At 36.0% G+C, this 20,829-nt stretch overlaps 1 protein-coding gene across 1 annotated transcript; it reads left to right on the top strand.

Moving 5' to 3' along the window:
- Window positions 1-17,240: 17,240 nt before the first annotated feature.
- LOC127081457 (uncharacterized) lies at window positions 17,241-19,541 on the top strand. The gene has a single exon (XM_051021708.1). The coding sequence runs from the start codon at window positions 17,241-17,243 to the stop codon at window positions 19,539-19,541; it is 2,301 nt and encodes a 766-aa protein (XP_050877665.1).
- The last annotated feature ends 1,288 nt before the right edge of the window (window positions 19,542-20,829 follow it).

Raw genomic sequence — 20,829 nt, 5'->3', positions numbered from 1 at the left:
TAAAAGATTAATAATAAATAATTTAACATTTGCATTATATAGAGTAAGAGAATAATTTCGAATTCTTTATTTATTGGTGTCATTTGAAATTCCTTAAATTTAACTTGAATAAAATACTTCATGAATTTACATCATTTTAATAATTCTCCATATTTTTTATCCAAACAATTGGTCAAATCATTTTAAATTCCCTCAAAAGATTACTTTCTCTCGTTAAAATGCTTCATCCAAACACATTTTTAGAGTATTCTAAATAAATAGGAATCCAAAAAATGCTAGCAATGCTCTTTCCACCACCCACCATTAAGTGTTATTTCACACCACTATGAAAAAATTATAATGTCTCCGTGTGATCACACCACTATGAAAAAATCATAATGTCTCAAGTGTTCAAAGATGCATCTTCGAACACAACTATTTTAGCTGTTTTTCAGTCCAAATTGAAGACACCCTTATTATGTCAAGATTTAATCCGAATATGCATCTTCATATGCGTAAAAAATCATCAGAAAACGCATATCTATAAACACCATTTATTCAAACAGTTGTGAGTGGTCCAAATGCATCTTCAGACGCTTTACTTTCATATCATGCACCATATCCTTTCTTCCACCCCCTTCATTTTCTAAAAAGTTGTGAAAAAATTCATTTGAGCTCTGCAACGATTTTACTTCTCATCTATTCATTTAAGTTTATATCATTGGAGCTCTTTCTCATTCTTTCCAGACTCTCGTGACATTCAAGCTTCTCCTTCTCATCAATTTTCCATACTGTTTATTTCTGTCTCTGTTTCTAATGCAGGTGCAATAGCTTAAAAGAACACCGGTCGGATTAGGATTGAGTGTGTGTTCCAAACTGCGTCGGTACGACGTGAGAGGGCCGCAACGAGGACCACGAGACTACGAGTTATTGATAACTCGTTTGATGGTGCATCTACTTCGCAACCTTAAGGTTCCCACCCGTCTGATTCTTGTAGACGACTCTCCCAAGCCTCATAGGCAGTAGAACCTGGAATTCCTGAAGCTCTTAAAGCCCAAAAGGAAGCCAATGCCGATCTCGATGCCCCATTAGAGAGTTACCCAGGAGGCCCATTTGACACCTTCTTACTTCATCTTTATGCAGTCCATGCTGCTAGGCATGTCTGATATGAAGAGTTGTATTTCTTTTTTTCGTAATACATATGTTGTAGGCTAATTAAATCCATATTGATGGTTATACTTTCTTTTTAGAGGAGCGTGATTGTTTGAAATCTATTAACCACGACAAGATGATTTTGGAGCTGGCACAACCCAGTGTTGCTTGGTTCATTGATGTTATCCACTATTATAGGCTTGTCAGTTTATGTTCTTCGGCTTACATGACCATAAACCAGGGAATGCATGTGGGTTTTTCTGAGAGGTGGCATTCAAAGACGTCATATTTCCACCTACCTATATGAGAGATAACCATCACCTTGGATGACGTCTCATACCTTCTGCATCTTTCCATAAGGGGAGATTACTGGACCATGGGAGGATCATGTGAGAGGATGGGGTCGAAATGATGGTCAACCATCTAAGGCCACACAAGAGGAACATGTCAATAGAGGTGCTCATGTTAGGTTTATATTTTTGGAAAAACTTTATAAAAAATATTTACAGTGGGTCTTGGATGTTGTAGGCGATGATATGCAGGTTGAGTACAACCGATATTGCACACTGAGGTGTTACTTCTTGTTCCTGGTTGACACGTCCATATTTGTGAACAAAAGTGAAACCTATGTCGATGTGCACTACCTTAAGTATTTCAGCGACCTGACTGCGATTCACGAGTACAATTGGGAGGCCTCCTGTTTGGTCTACCTGTACTCGAAGATGTGTGAGAGTTGTATTTGGAAGACAAAATAGATGATAGGGAGCTTCACGCTCCTTACAATAATTTCTTATTATTAATATTTTCATAATTCATTTGTTACACTTGTTATTAATATTGTATCTGAACCATTTTCAGGGATGAATAATCTCTCACTTTCCTAACATAATCGGGTGAGAAGCTGCACCTGCCTACAATGAGGACTGACCACGTGCAACAACTTTTGTTTCGTACAGGGAGAGTAGAGTGGTCGAACCATTCATAATCTATATTGACAGTATGTTACCAGGAGACGTTTGCTTCTGCCCATACGAGGGTCACTATCACACACGTCAGTTTGACGTCATTTCCTTATACTCTGGGTGAAGGGCATGTGAGCCATCTCTTATGCATCCATATCTTCCCAAGCAAGTTATAAAGGCGTGAAAAACACATGAAATTGGGGTTTGAATTGAGTTTTACAAGCAAAATCTTTTCCCAAAACAAGAACACCACTAACAAGTTAGTAACAAAGAGATAAAAACACAAGTATTTTTATCCTGGTTCGCTTGAAACCCAAAGCTACTCCAGTTCACCTGCCAAGATGATTTTGCCTTACATTCAATGACTTAATCCACTATAATCAACATATTTCAATAATCACAAAGAATAACCTTCTTTGTCTTCTCAAGGATCCAACTATATCCCAGTCTCCTTAAGGACTCACAAAGAATAACCTTCTTTGTCTTCTCAAGGATAACCTCCTTAAGGAATCAAACAAATAGTTTGAATAATATTTTGTGTATTACAAGTTGCTTATATACAAGCAAATTTTACACAAATGATAAACAAACACTTAAAGAAAAATAGTGTACAAACAAATGATAGCTTTTCACAAAAAAATAGACTTGTTAAAATATTGTGTCACCTACATTTTATTCAAGTCTCTAAGTCTCACTTATATAACATAAGAAGAAGACCGTTGGAGTGCAAAACGGAGAAAGCTCATAGAGCGGATGTCCACTGTTAGATGGTGAAACGGGTAATACTGCATACTATCCTTTGCCTACAAAATTAGTGACAAGTGTGATGTATAGTACTATCCTTGCCCATGATATCAGGTAGTGGAGAGGATAGTTGGTTTGTACTATGTACTATTTGATCATGTTCCCATTTTATCTTATCTTCAAGTTCATTGGCTTCTGATGAAAGTTGATGAAGCATGAAATGAAGAAACAAAGAGCTGGATTCAGAAACTTCAGGATCTTTGATCAGAACCTTGATAGTGTCAGTAGTCTGTCTTGAGATCTTCATTTTCTTCAGAATCTTCAGAGTCTTCAGAATATTTAGTCAGAACCTTGATAACCTTAATCATCTGGCTTGAGATCTTTAGAATCTTCAGCTACATAACATAACTTCAGAAGCTTGCCATTCTTCAGAAGTTGGGTGATCAGAGTCAGGTCCAGAAGCACGAACTGACAGAATATTGCAACAACAATATAATGTCTCCTCAAAAGCTTCTAAAGAGTGAATCAGCACAGAAGTAGAAATATCATTGCAACAACAATATTGAACATCTTTCAGGACTTCTAATAACTGGCACATAAGCGGATTTGTAACTCATTATTCAGATACTGATGAGGTTGCACGTTATATACTCCAAATCAGAAATGGCTGTTAAAGCTACACAATAATAAACATTAGTGTACCAAAATTATTCTCACACAAAGACAACATTGTTATTATCAAAACTCAATGTATAAATGCAAAATCAAACCTTGTTTTAACAATCTCCCCGTTTTTGATGATGATAAAACATGTATTTTGATGAATAGTTTTGTACAGGATAATCACAGAAGAATACATCTTACAGAAGCAGAAAGCTCCCCATGAGATGTATAATCCTAAAAGATAAAATCAGAATGAAAGAACACTTTCCTGATTAACCTTTTTGAAGTAACAAAATAAATTTTCAATCAGAATCTGGTTTTATCTTCAGAAGTTGAGTGATGTTATCCAGAGCACTGGTTTGTTTAACATCAACATTATGATGAGCTTCACTTCAGAAGCTTGGTTGAGTTATTTTAAAGAAACTTAAGAGCTAGTTGTCTTTAGTCAGAACTTGAAATCTGGATCTTTTGAAATTCTCTCAGAGCTAGATTGCCTTTGAAGAGCAGAACTTTCAGAACCTTGTTGAGAGGAAGAATTTTCATAATAGATAATTCTTCTCAAGAACTTGATTTCTCAGTCTGATTACTATGGAGGAAGCTCTTCCTCATAGCTAGATGCCAATGCCAAAGTTTTCCAAAAAGAACTTTCAGAACAACTTGATGCCAAGTACCTAATGTTCTAGGTTCAGAACATGTATATTAATTCTCAAGAAGCAACATGAAGGTTGTACAAACTCAGATAGAAGATCATTTCATCAGAAACTAGCAACTTATATTCTGATCTTTGAAACTTCATCAGATCCTTGCAAATGATTTAACAAACTATTCTTCGAAGTAGTTGTTAGTAGAAAACATTAATCAATGTTTAGGTTCTTAGTTAAGGAATTTATTGTTGGTGTAAGCCCTAAAGGCCAATACTTTTGGTACTTGTATCGAATTATTTATTATTAATAAAAGGCTTTTCTTTATTATGTTTGTTTAATAAAGTCCCTAGAATAGTTAGTTCGTTTAATGTATCAAGTGTGACTTAATCATGAGATCACGTTAAACATAAGGACACTATTCTTAAAGTATCCGTAGTCGAGCTTTATTGTGAAGTGGGATAACATTAAAGCATTAAGACTATTATATATATAAACTGATGATCACATCTCATGGATTATGGATAAGGAGTTATCAAGTCTTAAACATAGGTATGAATATTAAGAGTAATATTTATACTGGATTGACCCACTATGAGAATACTATATAGAATATTATGCAAAGTATCATAAGTTATTCTCATGGTGATAATGGTGTATACCACCATTCAGCCTGAAACCACTATGGACCCTAGATGTAGAGTCGAGTGCCTTATTGATGATCAAACATTGTCCGTAACTGGATGACTATAAAGACAGTTGATGGGTACTCCACGAAGCATACTGAGGGACATGAGTTACCTAGATGGAATTTGCCCATCCTGCGTAACAGGATAAATGTCTATGGGCCTAATATTAAACTGGACAAGGATGACACGGTCTATGCCTTGTGTTCAATATAAACATAAGGGCAAAAGGGTAATTATACACATAAGTATTATCATAAAAGGATTTGTCAGATCACATGACATTTTTGTGTCTTGGGTAGCAGTGATGTGTTGCCAGATACCGCTCACTGTTTATCATGTTAAATACATGATTTAATATAATTGCCAATGCCGCGAAAACCTACAGGGTCACACACAAAAGGACGGATTGATGAGAGATAGAGTAACTAAGGAACACCGTAAGGTACGGTGCACTTAAGTGAATCGTAGAACATCGTAAGGTACGGTGTACTTAAGTAGAATACGAAATATGGTAAGGTACCACGCGCTTAAGTGATTTTGGCATATTATAAGATATGTGCCATATACACTTAAGTGGACTTTTTAGCTTGCATCCCAGACAAGTGGTTCTATAAATAGAATCCTTGTGTAGAAGCATTTGTGTAGTTGCAATTACGTCTCTCTCTCTCTCTCTCTCTCTCACACACACACACACACACACACACTCAAAGCCTTCATTCGTAGCAGCTGGCACTGAGATTGAAGGAATCCGTTCGTGTGGACTGAGTAGAGGCGTTGCCATCGTTCAACGTTCGTGATCGCTCCGTAGATCTGCATCAGAGGTTACAATCGCCACAAGAGGTAACGATTCTATCACTTATCATGCCCATTCATAAGGATCACTAAAGGAGAAATTTTTAAATTCCACTGCATTTTGGATCGCTCTTCTCCTTCGGTGGTATCAGAGCCACTTACGAAACCATGCATCTGATAGTTGTTTATTTTCTGTATTTTATGTATTAATACGATTAAAAGACATAATGAATCAAAGAATAAACGAGTAATTAAATTTGGTATCATGTGTGTATGATTTGGATGATTGATGTTGACTATGCTTCGGAATCCGACGTTAGTATGGTGAAGCAACGATACATCGATCGTCCATAGGTTACGCAATTGAGATCGATCAAGTTATATATATGATATAAGTAATACTAATGCAAAATACGGTATATATGATATACTGTTTCTGTTTCGTTCATTCAAACACTTAATTGTTGTTTTCCTTTGAGCGATCAATGGTCATTTGCTTCTTGATCCGACATTAGTATGGTGAAGCAATGACGTGTTGATCAATCATACTAAATTAAAAATCGAGGTGTGTTTGACGCTCTGAAATTGGTGCATTAAGGTGAATGACGGCACAAAGGTTGTGCCGTCAAAGAGTTATGCGATTAGGGTTGTGACTGCGCAAGAGTTGTGCTTTAAAGTATCAAGTGTTGATGCGAAAAACGACGTCAATTTCAAAAGTGTGATCGGTCGCTGAAATTTAATTTGGTTTTAATTAATTAATAGAATTTAAATTAATAATAATAATCTGTTTATTATTATTGTCTTGTGGTGATCGGTTATGGTCTTAGTTTTCCTTGATTTTGTTTTGGGATTTTAAAATACGACCTGCGTGTCGTGCCTCTCTTTTAATCTCTTAATGTAACTTCTTTTCTCATCTCACTCCCTCGTATGTAAAACGAGTTTCTTTTATGTAATGTAATGTTATGAAGAAAGAGAAGAATACAATATCAAAGGAGGACAACCTTGAAGATCTTGCTTGGAGAAGCTTAGATCGTTATTAGGTTAGCTTAGGTTCTCTCATTGGCTTGGGAGAACAATTGCGCTAGGGGCCATAACTGTTTCATTATGTATGTTGATGCATGTGAATGTATGCTGATGCATGTGAGAGACGATTTATATGATAAATAAGCCGGTGAGATCATAATAATTGCAAATTCCCTCAAATTAAATATTACGTTAATGCTTTCCAAGTTTTAGCACTCATCAAGACTAGTATCGGATAATGTAGGTTTCGCCTACGTGAGGTGCATGTTCTATATTAGTAAGGTGCGATGGGATAATTGTAATATCCAATTGCTAAAACAATGGGTCAAACTTAACTAAACAAATTATAATAAGATTATATATGTTTAGAAGCAAGAGTTGGAAATGATCCATGTGATGGATTGGAATAAGGAGTTATTCATCCAACTAAAATATTCGAGAGTTGTATTAGATACAATTGGAAGGAGTTCATACCTAAATAACCTAGTTTTGTGTAATCCGCCTACGCGGACTTAAAACAAAGTGAAATGTGGATCTCGACCCATTAGAAAATCTTCCAACGGGATTTTCCGAATCAAATGGTGAAGGTCATTTGTTTTGAGTAAAATAGTGGGAGCATATTTAATTAAAGGCCTAATTAAATATGTTATTGATACTTATATTTTCATTATTTTCATGTAGATTACCATGACAACAAACACCTCTAACAACATTTTACGATCAATCCTTGACAAGGAAAAATTGTTTGGGACACATTTTCTGGATTGGCACCGAAATTTGAGGATTGTCCTCAAACATGATAGAAAGATGTATGTCTTGGAGAAACCTGTTCCTGAAGAGGAACCTCCTAGTTCTGCACCTAAGGCAGAAAGAGATGCTTATAAGAAGCATGTCGATGATGCCAATGAAACTGCTTGCCTCATGCTAGCTACCATGAACTCAGAGTTGCAAAAGCAACATGAGAATATGGCAACATTCGATATGATTGAACACCTGAAGATGCTCTATCAAGAGCAAGCAAGGCATGAAAGATTTGAAGTTTCAAAAGCCCTTTTTCAAGGCAAGTTAGCTGAGGGAGCCCCTGTAGGTCCCCATGTGCTCAAGATGATTGGGTATGTGGAGAACCTTGAGAGATTGTGTTTTCCCCTCGGAAAGGAACTTGCAACTAATTTGATCTTGCAGTCATTGTCAGATTGATTCAGTCAATTTGTCCTTAATTTCAATATGAATGATATGGACAAATATCTTCTTGAACTGCTAGCCATGTTAAGAACTGCTGAGCAGAATCTGAAGTCAAAAGGGAAGTCCATTCTGATGATCGGAAATGGAAAGAGACAGAACAAAAGACCCACCAAGCAGGGTGATAAAGGGAAAGGAAAGGAAGTTGCCAAAGCCAAACCCACTGTTGCTGCTTTGAAGACTAGTGGAGGCATAACAAAGGAAGGTACCTGCTTCCATTGCGGTAAGACCGGACACTGGAAGAGAAACTGCCCAAAGTACCTGGAAGATAAGAATAATGGAGTAGAGACTTCAACTTCAGGTATTTTTGTTATTGAAATTAATTTATCTACTTCTGCATCATGGGTATTAGATACTGGATATGGTTCTCACATTTGTACCAATGTGCAGGGGCTAAAAAGGAGTAGAGATTTGGCAAAAGGTGAAGTTGACCTACGAGTTGGCAATGGAGCAAAGGTTGCTTCTTTAGCCGTAGGAACTTATGTATTGACTTTACCTAGTGGTTTAATAATTCAGTTAGAGAACTGTTATTATGTACCTGCAATTAGCAGGAATATTATTTCCGTTTCTTGTTTGGACAAGTTTGGTTTTCATTTATAATAAAGAACAATCGTTGCTTAATTTATTTGAATGATATATTCTATGCTACTGCACAAATGAACAATGGATTATATGTCATTGATCTTGAAATGCCTATTTATAAAATTAATACTAAAAGGATGAAACCTAATGAGTTAAATCCAACTTACCTTTGGCATTGTTGATTAGGCGACATAAATGAGAAACACATTTCCAAACTCCATAAAGATGGACTCTTGGACTCTTTTGATTATGAATCATATGAGACATGCAAATCTTGTTTAATTGGAAAGATGACAAAGTCTCCATTCATAGGAAAAGGTGAAAGAGCTAATGATCTTTTGGCCCTCATACATACTGATGTATGTGGACCACTGAACATACCAGCCAGAGGAGGTTTTCAGTACTTCATCACATTTACTGATGATTTCAGTAAATATGGTTATGTGTATTTAATGAAACACATATCGGAGTCCTTTGAAAAATTCAAGGAATTCAAGAATGAAGTACAAAACCAACTACGTAAGAATATTAAAACTCTTCAATCAGATCAAGGTGGTGAGTATTTAAGCCTAGAGTTTGATGACCATCTAAAAGAGTGTGGGATCCCATCCCAACTTACTCCTCCTGGAACACCTCAATGAAACGGTGTATCTGAGAGAAGAAATCGAACTTTGTTAGACATGGTCCGATCCATGATGAGTCACGCCGATCTTCCAAACTCCTTTTGGGGACATGCACTATTAAGAACAACTTACACACTTAATCGTGTTCCATCCAAAAAGGTTGAGAAGACACCATATGAGATATGGAGTGGTAAGAAATCACATATGTCTTACATGAAGATTTGGGGTTGCGAAGTTTATGTGAAACGACAAATTTCAACTAAGCTTGAGCCCAAATCTGACAAATGCTTATTTGTGGGGTATCCTAAAGAAACAAGAGGGTATTACTTCTACAATCCTTCTAAGGGCAAAAGATTTGCCGCTCGAACTGGAGTTTTCCTTGAAAAGGATTTTATTTCCAAAGGAATCAGTGGGAGGAAAGTAGAGTTTGAAGAAATTAAAGAATCACAAAGCATTGATACACCTATGGAGGAATTAGAGCAGGAAACACAAGTAGTTGTGGAAGAGCAACCTGCTCAAGTAGAACAAGACCATCGTAGGTCATGCAGGATACGTCACTTACCTGAGAGATATGGATATCTCATAACTGATCAAGGTGATGTATTACTCATGGATCAAGATGAGCCTGTGACCTACCAAGAGGTCATAACTGGTCTCGAGTCTAAGAAGTGGCTAGAAGCCATGGAATCTAAAATGGATTCTATGTACACAAACCAAGTTTGGACCTTGGTAGAGCCTTCCGTAGGAGTTAACCCTATAGGATGCAAGTGGGTCTTCAAAAAAAAGACTGACATGTTGTAACACCTCAAAATTTGCCCTCCTCTCTTGGGACTAGCTTAACATATTGCATATCATTTGTAGGTCTTTAGGAATTGCATATTGCATATCATGTGGTTACATTGTGCAAGCCATTCTCTCAAGTCTTGGTCAGAAGATGAGGAAGTCAATGTGCAAGCTAGGGTTTCATTGGACTGGTCATTAATCATCTGAGGATGTGGAAGTTCAAATTAGGGTTTCATGATTCTCAAAGGATATTGGTCTTCATCTTGTTTGAAATGATACATCATCATCATCATGGTTTGATTTCATCAAGTGTTGAAGCACATCCCTTGAGATTAGGGTTTTGACCACTGGTCAACCCTAATCAGGTGCATTGGGCCAATCAAGGCATGATCAGGAGATGGGGTCTATGATGTATAGGGGGATCAACATGTGATTGTATGGAGCTAATTGAGGCTAGGGTTTCACCCTTGAGCCATTTCATCAGAGAATTGGAGCTCAGATTGATCTATGCATGGCCAAATTCATCTATCAGTTGAAAAAGTCAACTGTGGTCAACTGTGCATGATCTGATAGATTGGGAGGTGGAAATGAGTTGGATACACTTCATTCATGATTGAAACAAGTGTTATTTGACATTTCAAAGTTCAAGAATGGAGAAAATAAAGTCAGAACAAAAATTGCCAAAAATAGAAAGTGACTTGTAATGGAAGTTTCCAAAAATGGAAAGTTTTTGACCTCAAAATTACATGTCCAAGGAAGCTTCAAATGAAAATTTGTTCAACAGGAAAGTTGTAGATCTTGTTCTCACCTTTCCAAAAAGTCCAAGAACTTGAAAATCCCATGTATGGTTGGCAAGTTATGGTCCATTCAATTTCAAAAATGACCCATAATCAGAGGGGCATAACTTCCACATGGAGTGTCCAAATTGAGTGATCTTTTTTATGCACAAACTCCATTTGACATGTACTTTCATGGTGCATAATTGGATTTCATCAAAAATGGTCAATGCAAAAAGTCAAATTTCAAGTGTACAGTTAAAAATCCAGGGGCAAAATTGTCCAACTTGAGAAATAATGGGAATTTTTGAATGGGGATTTTCGCAACACCTCACAAATGCAATTTGAAAATTGTTGGAATGGTCATAACATGTCAAGGCCTCATGGTTTGACAATTCACTTTTGAAATGAACTTGAAAATGCATAAGCTTGCCATAGCATGGTGAAAATCAAAATTACATGGCCAATGAAGATGGGACAAGTTGCAACAGCTCATGACAGATATTTAGAGCATGTGTGAGCTGGCAATGAGCTGTCACAGAGCCCATAGGAAAATACCATTTTGCCCTTGCCTTTGAAAGTGACATTTTGCTAATCATATTTCATTTTGCTAATTAAGGTGATTAAGGCTTGATTAATTGGAGATATATATTCCTAATCATAACAAACTTCTAACAGAATTCACAAATCACAAATCACAATCTCTTTTCCCTCCAAATTCACCAAAAACCTCTCAAGAACACAAAAGCCAAAATCCAAAGAACTCTTCCAATTCTTGATCAATTTGTGTGATTCTTTTTGATTCGATCTTCATTCACCTTCCTCCAAAACTGTTTTGGTAAATTGGACTGAAAGAAGCACCAAATCGTGACTGTCCAAGCAAGGTGCATCAATGGTGAATTGGATCTTCGCGCATTAGAAGCAACATCAATCGAACCTGAGCACTGCATTCAACTTCTTGAAGATTATTCTCCATCTGTTTTGGACTTTCAAGCACAAAGAACATCAAATTCATCGCTGTCTTCAAATCAAGGTTGGAATTCGAAATTCACCATTGCCTTAATGATTATATGCGTTGTGAAGAGTGTTTAACATAGATTATCATGATGTAATTAGTTTTAGAAATGGATGAACATAGAGGAAGTTATCTTGATTAGAAGTTAGGATGCCAAACCCTAAGTCGTTCGATTCGTGAGATTTAGGAACAATTAGGCAAAATCGTGATGATATTTGGACTCTACTCACTCAGACCTTTCCAACGGTTATAGGCATGTTAATTTTCATTGAAGTTTGTTGTTCTTCATGTTCTTGGCAAATCTGGAAAAGTGTTGTTGAAGATGATGAGATTTCTGGGCAAAAGCTTCGTTTGATCCATGCGCGCGCCACACCAATTCGAATTGGTGTTTCCCTCCGTTTCTGGCCACTCACACGCTGACAGCTCAATTAGTGAAGCTGCGCGTTTTGGCCTCCTGCGCGCTTAATTACCAAACTGCCACTGCTTCCATTTAATTTAATAAAACATTGAATAAATATTTAATAAATCACATAAATATTAGAAAAATCATAGAAAAATATTGGAAAGTCAGAAAAATATGAGGATTTTTTCTATAGCTCCCATTTTGTCTCTAGAATTTTATGGACATAATTTCCAAAATTGTGCAGGATGGATTGTTGACTTTGCTTAGGGATGTTTGACTTAGGTCATTTTTGTATGCATTTTTGACATGTTCTACCATTTTCAATGTGAAATACTCATGCTTTAAAAGAAATTCTTGAGATTTTTTGTGGTGATTCTAGACATGTTGCTGGTGATTTACATATAAAGTTTGTGGTTTTTGGATACCTGTGGAGTGAGATATGATTTTTTGAACTTAGGTGTGACAATTTGTGTCACACCTAACTAGGTCATCTTCATGAATATTTTTGCCTGGCCTATGATTGTTAGAATGACTTGAAATTTTGCATGGATGTTTATGGATATGTTGAGATGCTATGTGAAGTTTTCTGGATTTTTCTATGGCATTTTCAATTTGATTGATATTTTTCATCTCTGTTGGTCAATTATGCAAGTTCATGTGACACATGTTTGTAAATTTAATGTGAAATGCTCATATGGTTTTAGATGAACATGAAATTTGGTATGCTGGTTGTAGACACATTGTAGGACATCCCTGTTTTGGTCCCATTCATTTCTTAATTGATTTCATTGACTTATGAATTTTTGAAGTGAATGCATGTGTTGATGTTATGGTTTGGCTTGAATAATTGTGTCTGTTTTTCTTGATTTTCATTGACATAGTTCCTTTTGCCCAATTGAGCTGAAAATTGACATGATATACCTTGAATATGTCCTGTTTAGGTGTGAATTATTTGAGGATTTTTGGAATTTGTTTTGGTATGCTTTTGATGGAAGTCATTCTGTTTGGACTTTTGATGTTGCATTTAACCTAGTTTGTGATGTTTTGGTCATGAAATGAATATGGAGAATGGTATGAGTATGGGATCAATGGCATTTGCTTTCTATTTGCTTTAACTTGATTTTGGTTGAGAATTACTTGCTGTTTAGAATTTTTTCTCCCTTTTGGACCCTAGGCTTGGCCTAGTGGTCCAGTTTCTCACATTTGGATTGACTTTTCAGGATGAAATGCATGATGCTTAAGGAGAATGCTTCAAGTCAATTAAATTGAGATTGTTCGTTGTTGAGAACTAACATGACTTTGTTTTGTAGGTTGTGAAGCTTGAGCTTGAGCTTATAGCTTGCACTTATGTGCATTAACCTGTGTTGCTTAATCTGTATAGTCTGACTGATTAACATTTGCTGTTTATTGTTGTCTGTCTGAGTGCTGATGATACTTGATTGATTTCAGGTGCATTTAGTCGCTTACAGTTCTTTAAGAACTTGCTTGCTGCTGCTTGGTTTTTAAACCACTTGAGGTAGGACTTCTATTCTTCATGTAGTCTGGAGACCCGGCCTGTTATTTGGCCGGGCAAACTGTCTGAAGTCCTCCTTACACTACTAGAATAAGTCATTTTAGCCTCCTAGTTTAGAGTCGGCCACCGACACAGACACTATTAGTGTCGGCTAAGCCTACACTAACGGACTCTATCTACGTACATCATTTAAGACAAGTTATTTTTTTTATCAGTGTCGGCAAAACCGACACTACTTGTTATGTTACCTTTGAAGAATGTTTGATTAATTTATTTAGAGTCGGTGTGACCGACTCTATCTAGTAGCATTATTTTTTAATTAGTATTTATTTACTTAGAGTCCGCGTAGCCGACGCTATTATTATAACATATAATTTTTCCATTTATTTATCTATAATATGTATATATATTTAAGGTTTAAGTATTTTATTTATTAAGTAGAGTCCGCTTGGCGGACGCTAAGGAATTTTCTATTTCTGACCAAAAATTGCGCGACAGCTTATTTCCCTCTTTCCTTTTCCCTCGTCATTTTTCACTCTCCCTCCATTTCATTTCACAACACGAAAACCCTAATTCCATGCTAAATCGTGAATCCGTTTTTTCCCAATTTCGTGAACCGATTCGTGAATCCCTAATCCGTGAATCCATTGAAGAATCCCAAATTCAAAATCCCTCGTTAAAGGGTTTCTGAATCATCAAAGGTAATGCATATTCGGTGAATCCCTAATCCGTGAACCCTTTTCGATGTTTATACATTTGTGTGCGTGGTTGTTTGCCCAGGTTGTCTATTCGGTGATATCTTGCTGTAGGAGGGAATCCTCTCCTCTTATAAAGGGTATTTGCTGTTAATGTTTGTTCGTTGATATGGTTTGTGTAACTTTGATAGCTTGATTATTTTAGCTCGCCAACTCTTTTCTTAACTGTTGATAGCAATCTGTCTCCTTCCACTGTGGTTTGCTTAATTTTCCTGTCTTATGTAGTAAATTGGTTTTATTTTCTTTTTCTATCTAGTGAAGAATCAAATTAGATTTTTTTTTCATTTAATCAAGAGCTTTATATGATTTTGAAAGTTATTATCATGGTCTGTAAATGATCGCTGAAACTCAAATTTGAGCAGGGAACCTGAATGTTTGATAGTGTTTTATGAAGTTCTAGGTTCTGAGTGTTTTATCTCTGTCCAACATAACCAGAATTGCATTAATTTCTGTATAGTGCTCTAATGTAAAGTTGATTTGATGATGTTTACAATGATTTCTAATGCCTTGCTATTGCAAATCTAATATGATATTGGTTGATGTTTGCTCTATCATGTGTTTATGAAAGGTTTGAAAATAGCTTGTAAAATTCAATTATTCTACTGCCAGATAAAGTTAATGTGATTGTTTTTCCCTAAGAAAAGAATGTCTTTTAATTTTATTCTCAATTGATTTTGTATGTTAGTTCACAAGATTGGAAGGCAAGACTAAAGATTCCACCAGCTGATACACGCTATAGGACAGAGGTATGATTACAAACAATTTAAAGCTGTTATCATATATATTCCAAGTGATTGTTTATTTAAATTATGTATTATGCTTTGGTTTTGGTCATATATTTTGTTTAAGAATTGCGATCTTTGAGTTTGTCAGGAACAATACGCATCCCTTGTTGGAGTTGATTCTCTGCATTGGTTTTAGCTTTCATTTTGTTGAGTCATGTCATTTTTAGTGCCCTATGGCCTGTGCTCAGTGCCTTTTAGACATTTTATTTGATATGCCATTTTTCAGTCATTAGATCATTACGGCTTAGAATTTAGAGTATAAACATGCTTGATGAGATATTTACATCCTCACAGTCTTTTTTTACTAACTGAAATTAACCTGCATAACTACATTCACATAAAACAAGGAGGGAAAATTTTACAATTTTCATTTCAGTTACATTCCACTTAAATCTCAATTTCGATTCAACTAACTTTTGAATTTCTAAACTAACTGAATTTACAATGGAATTTAATTTCAAAACAGAATTTGAGTTAAACATTTCACTCACCAAATCCACCTCTAACAGATTTTATAACTTCTCATAACAGATCCTAACTAACTAATAACCTCTAACAGAAACAAAATTGCTGCACAGTTTCTGTTATGAACTTCTTAGCTAATTAAGTGTTAGGAAATTAATTAGTTGAATGTGTTATTACTTATTAGTAATGTCAGCTGTGAACTATTGTTGAAAGTCTAATAGTTTGCTTCTGTTAATGTTAATGTTGAGTTGTTATGACTTAAATGAAACCATGATATGCTTTTATTGTGGACTGCTATTAGCGAACTGTTTGGTGATTACTGAATTTCTGTTAGGATGGAGTTAAGTTTCTGTTAGATTTCTTACTTGAGTTAAGTCTGCTATCAGTTAGTAGGTTGTTTTGAATTCTGTTATGACTGTTAATGTTTGTTAAATTTCGGTTAAGTGAAAATTGTGAGAGTTAATTAGTTAGGAAAACAGAATTGAAAAATGACTATAACCTCACTCTCTCATAACTTTGTGGCTTATGGCCAGTCCAGTTAATCTTCCAAATAAGTACATCTTACAATTAGTCGGTGAGAACCACTTTTTGAGTTTGGCCTCCATTGATTAACAGGTTTGAATTTTAGTAACAAAAAATTTAAATGCAGACTTCATAGAAAAGGTCTAGTGTTGTCTTTGGAATACAAACATTTTATAGGATTTATGCTTTTGTACTGAACTGTTTCTTCTTCTTATTATTACAATTTTTAAAATGAATTTATCAGTGTAACTGTCACACTTGCACTAGCCTGAAATAAAACGGTCAATTCATATTTGCTCACTGTACATAATAATTAGGCAAATGTTGTTTTTCTGATATTGTTGACATGGACATAGATGATGTTTTGGTATAGGAAAGGGAAAGTGTATTGGTGTAGGAGCCAAACACATGTTTCGATTATTAGGAAGTTACCTTCTAATGATATACATGGTGGAATTTTATGCATCTATTTTACTCTTGCATGACATCTTTACTGGTCGAGCTCTATGAAACAGCCTGGCTCGAATGGATCGTAATCTGTTCCCGGCATAGGGACAGGTGGCTACTTCTCATATTAGTTATTATGAAGTAGAAGATGGGGAACATCATTAATCTATTTGCCTAAAAAATGTTTTTTTTCTACTTAATCATTTCTGATCATAATCTAATTTTATATGAATGAGGTAGAGAAATTTGCTTATATGAGGTGGTTCTTATAAAAAATAGCTTACAGGTCATATGAATATTCTAATTTAATGTTAGAAAACACAACTTTCTGAATTTGTTACTGCTCTTGGTTAAGAACCTTTCTTGATGTTTCATTTAGTTGCATTTCTACTTTCCTCAACAAACAAGGAGAACTGTACCGAAAACATTTTACATTCATATTTACACATAAATACATAAACCTCAAATACATGCCATCACATAGATATATATGTAACCTTTTATCTTGACAAATTATTGTAATATCTAATCCCTTGGAATGCATGTATTCTATTCTCTCCTAATACCCATTAGGAAGTTATCTGATTTTCTCCTAATACCCATTAGGAACTTATCAGCCATTCATTTTTGTCTAATATATGTTTTAATTTTCAGTGGTTGACGAGTTAATTGTTTGCCTTATAGAAAATGGATCGTACTTGGATGTACGATAGAGTATATTCCAATAGACACGGATTGAAAGAAGAGTATGTTCGCGGGGTTAAAGACTTCGTAAAGAGGGCTTTGAAACAACCTATTTGTAAATCTGAGGGAGGGATAAGGTGTCCGTGTATAAATTGCAAGTGTCTCAAGATAAGAACACCAACTAATGTTAGACTTCACTTGTATCGAGATGGATTTCAACCAGACTATTGGATTTGGACTCAACATGGAGAAGTAGAGCTCAATGTTAATACAAGGAATGATTCAAATAGTAGTGAGCATGTGCATCATGATGACCAAATTGAGGCAATGAATCAGATGGTGTATGATGCTTTTAGGCCTTATGGAGTATTCTCTCACGTGAATGATAACATAGAAGTTGAGGAATATACGGAGGATGAGTTTCCCAACGAAGATGCCAAACGATTTTATGACAAGTTGACATCTTTCAACAAGCCCATTTATGAGGGAGCTACCCAATCAATATTATCAATATCTACTCAACTTCTTGAAATTAGGTCTAATTGGCATGTACCACAAAAAGGTTTAGATTTTGTTGCACAAATGCTTAAAAGTGTATGTCCAGTTCAAAAATGCTTGCCCGATAACTATTACCAAGCAACACAGTTGGTATCTAAGTTAGGGCTAAAGGTTGAGAAGATTGATTGTTGTAAGAATGGTTGTATGTTATATTACAAGGATGATAGCAATCTATCAGAGTGCAAATTTTGTAATGCTCCTAGGTTCATTCCTCGCAAGACTGGCATGGGAAAGTACAAAGATATCCCAGTGAAGAGAATGTTCTACTTCCCAATCATTCCCAGATTACAAATATTGTATGCATCAACTGAGTCGGCAAGTGAAATGAGATGGCATCACATGAACAAAAATAGTTCCAACATCCTTCGCCACCCGTCAGATGGAAAAGCATGGAAACATTTTGATAGTGTATATCCTGACTTTTCTAGGGAACCCAGAAATGTAAGGTTGGGTCTGTGTTCAGATGGTTTTACTCCTTACATTCAAGCGTCTGCTTCTCCATACTCATGTTGGCCAATAATAGTTACTCCGTATAATCTCCCCCCTGAAATGTGCATGACCAAACCATACTTGTTTTTGGCATGCCTCATACCCGGACCTAAAAACCCTAAATTAAAGATAGATGTCTACTTGCAACCATTGATTGATGATCTACATCGATTGTGGTCCAATGGAATATTGACCTATGATATATCTACAAAACAAAACTTCATCATGAAAGCCTGCTTGATGTGGACAATTAATGATTTTCCAGCCTATGGTATGTTATCTGGATGGGGAACACAAGGTAAATTGGCATGCCCTCATTGTATGGAACACACTGATGCTTTCACCTTGAAAAGTGGCCATAAGAATTCCTGGTTTGACTGTCATCGTCGTTTCTTGCCATCTAATCACTCCTTCAGAAGGAGTAAAAGAAGTTTCCTAAAAAATAGGGTTGTGACCAATGAGCCACCTCCCATTTCCACAGGGAAAGATATATGGGCGGTAATAAGTAATTTTCCAAAAGTTACTGAAATTGGATGGGAGGCGAAATGGAAAGAATTCGAAGGGTATGGAGTGGATCACAATTGGAAAAAGCGAAGTATTTTTTGGGATCTCCCATATTGGAAGGATAATTTGTTAAGGCATAACCTCGATGTGATGCACATAGAAAAAAACGTCTTCGATAATATATTTAATACTGTCATGAATGTTAAGGATAAAACAAAGGATAATGAAAAGGCAAGAGAAGACTTGGCTAAATTATGCTTTCGCGGGGACTTGGAGCTCCAACCCTTAGAAAACGGAAAGAATGGTAAACCAAAGGCTAGTTACACTCTAACCAAATCTGAAGCCAAGTTGGTTTGTAAATGGCTTAAGGAATTGAGAATGCCAGATGGCTATGCTTCAAACCTCAGTAGGTGTGCGAATGTAGAAAAGGGTACGGTGCATGGGATGAAGAGCCATGATTGTCATGTTTTCATGGAATGTTTACTCCCAATTGCATTCTATTCATTGCCAGATTTGGTTTGGAAACCATTAACTGAGCTAAGTCGATTCTTTAAAGATCTTTGTTGCAATACATTGAGGATGGACGACTTAATTAAGTTGGATGAGAATATTCCAATTATCATATGCAAGTTGGAAAGGATTTTTCCACCAGGTTTCTTTGACTCAATGGAGCATCTTCCAATCCATCTTGCCAAAGAAGCAATTCTAGGTGGTCCAGTACAGTACCGATGGATGTATCCATTCGAAAGGTAATTGTTGTGGTTGATTTTATTAAGTTATTGCATGTTTATCATAAATTAATAAACGTGGAATGATTGAATGTGCCGATTTATGGGAGTCTCAAAGAGGGCAGTGACAAATAAGGCTAGAGTTGAAGGTTCCATATGCAGTGATTATATACATCGCGAGACAAATTACTTTTGCTCTCATTATTTCAACTCTTTCCGTTTGTTGCCAACCATAAATCTTAGTAACAAACCTCATTTAGACAATGATGACATTCTACCTACAATGTCCATTCTACAAAGTGGCGGTCGACCAAGTGGGAAGTCACGAAAATATTTTCTATCTGATAAGGAATGGAAGTCTTCACATATGCATGTCTTGATAAATTGTGATGAGGTTAAACCATATCTTGAGTAAGTGTGCATCATAATATATTCAATCAAATTATTGATGCATATCATAATAGATATTTACTTATGAATCGTGTGATTTATTTCAGCATATTCTTAGAGAACCACTCTCTAGATATAGAAGATTCATCTGGGCGCATACATATAGAGTTTCCCATATGGCTGAAGAAATATGTAAATGAGGAGACAAATGGAGTTACTAACCAAGATATAATTGCCTTGTCTCGCAGTCCTGCATCAATGGCCATATCATGGAACATGTATTTTATCAATGGGTACAAGTTTCATACTGAAGAATGGAGCAAAGGTAGAAAAACTAGCAATTGTGGTGTGCACGTGAAAGGTCTTGCAGAAGGAGGAAATACTGATTTTTATGGAATAATCAAACATATCTTTGAGCTAGATTACTTTGGTCTGAAGCATAAGATTCCAGTTTTTTATTGTGAATGGTTTGATCCAACAAGGAATACGGGCACAAAGGTTCACCCACAATATAAAACTGTGGATATTAAGATGGATAAACGTTATCGTCCTTATGATCCTTTCATCCTTGTGCAAAATGCAAGACAAGTGTATTATGTCCCATATCCAGAAATGTGTAGAGATATGCGTGGATGGTGTGCGGCAATCACCACAAAACCAAGGGGTCGCGTAGAGATTGACAACATAGAGGATGAAGTACCTTATCAATCTGATGGGATGTTACCGGCGCTACCCAATGTAGAAATTGAAGCAATATCTTGTTTGCGTGACATGTCACAATTAGATGTGTTTGAAGAGATTTTTGATTGCTCTACTAGTGAAGCATATAGAGGGCATTGATGAAGATAAATTAAGTCGCTGTGCATTTATCTTTTCCCTGTAGAGAACTTTTTCTTTGTTTACCCATCCTTTGTTAGCAACAT

This window comes from Lathyrus oleraceus, chromosome 5 (genome assembly GCF_024323335.1).
Source record: "Lathyrus oleraceus cultivar Zhongwan6 chromosome 5, CAAS_Psat_ZW6_1.0, whole genome shotgun sequence".
NCBI lineage: Eukaryota > Viridiplantae > Streptophyta > Magnoliopsida > Fabales > Fabaceae > Lathyrus > Lathyrus oleraceus.
This window is presented reverse-complemented; position numbering and strand designations above follow the sequence as displayed.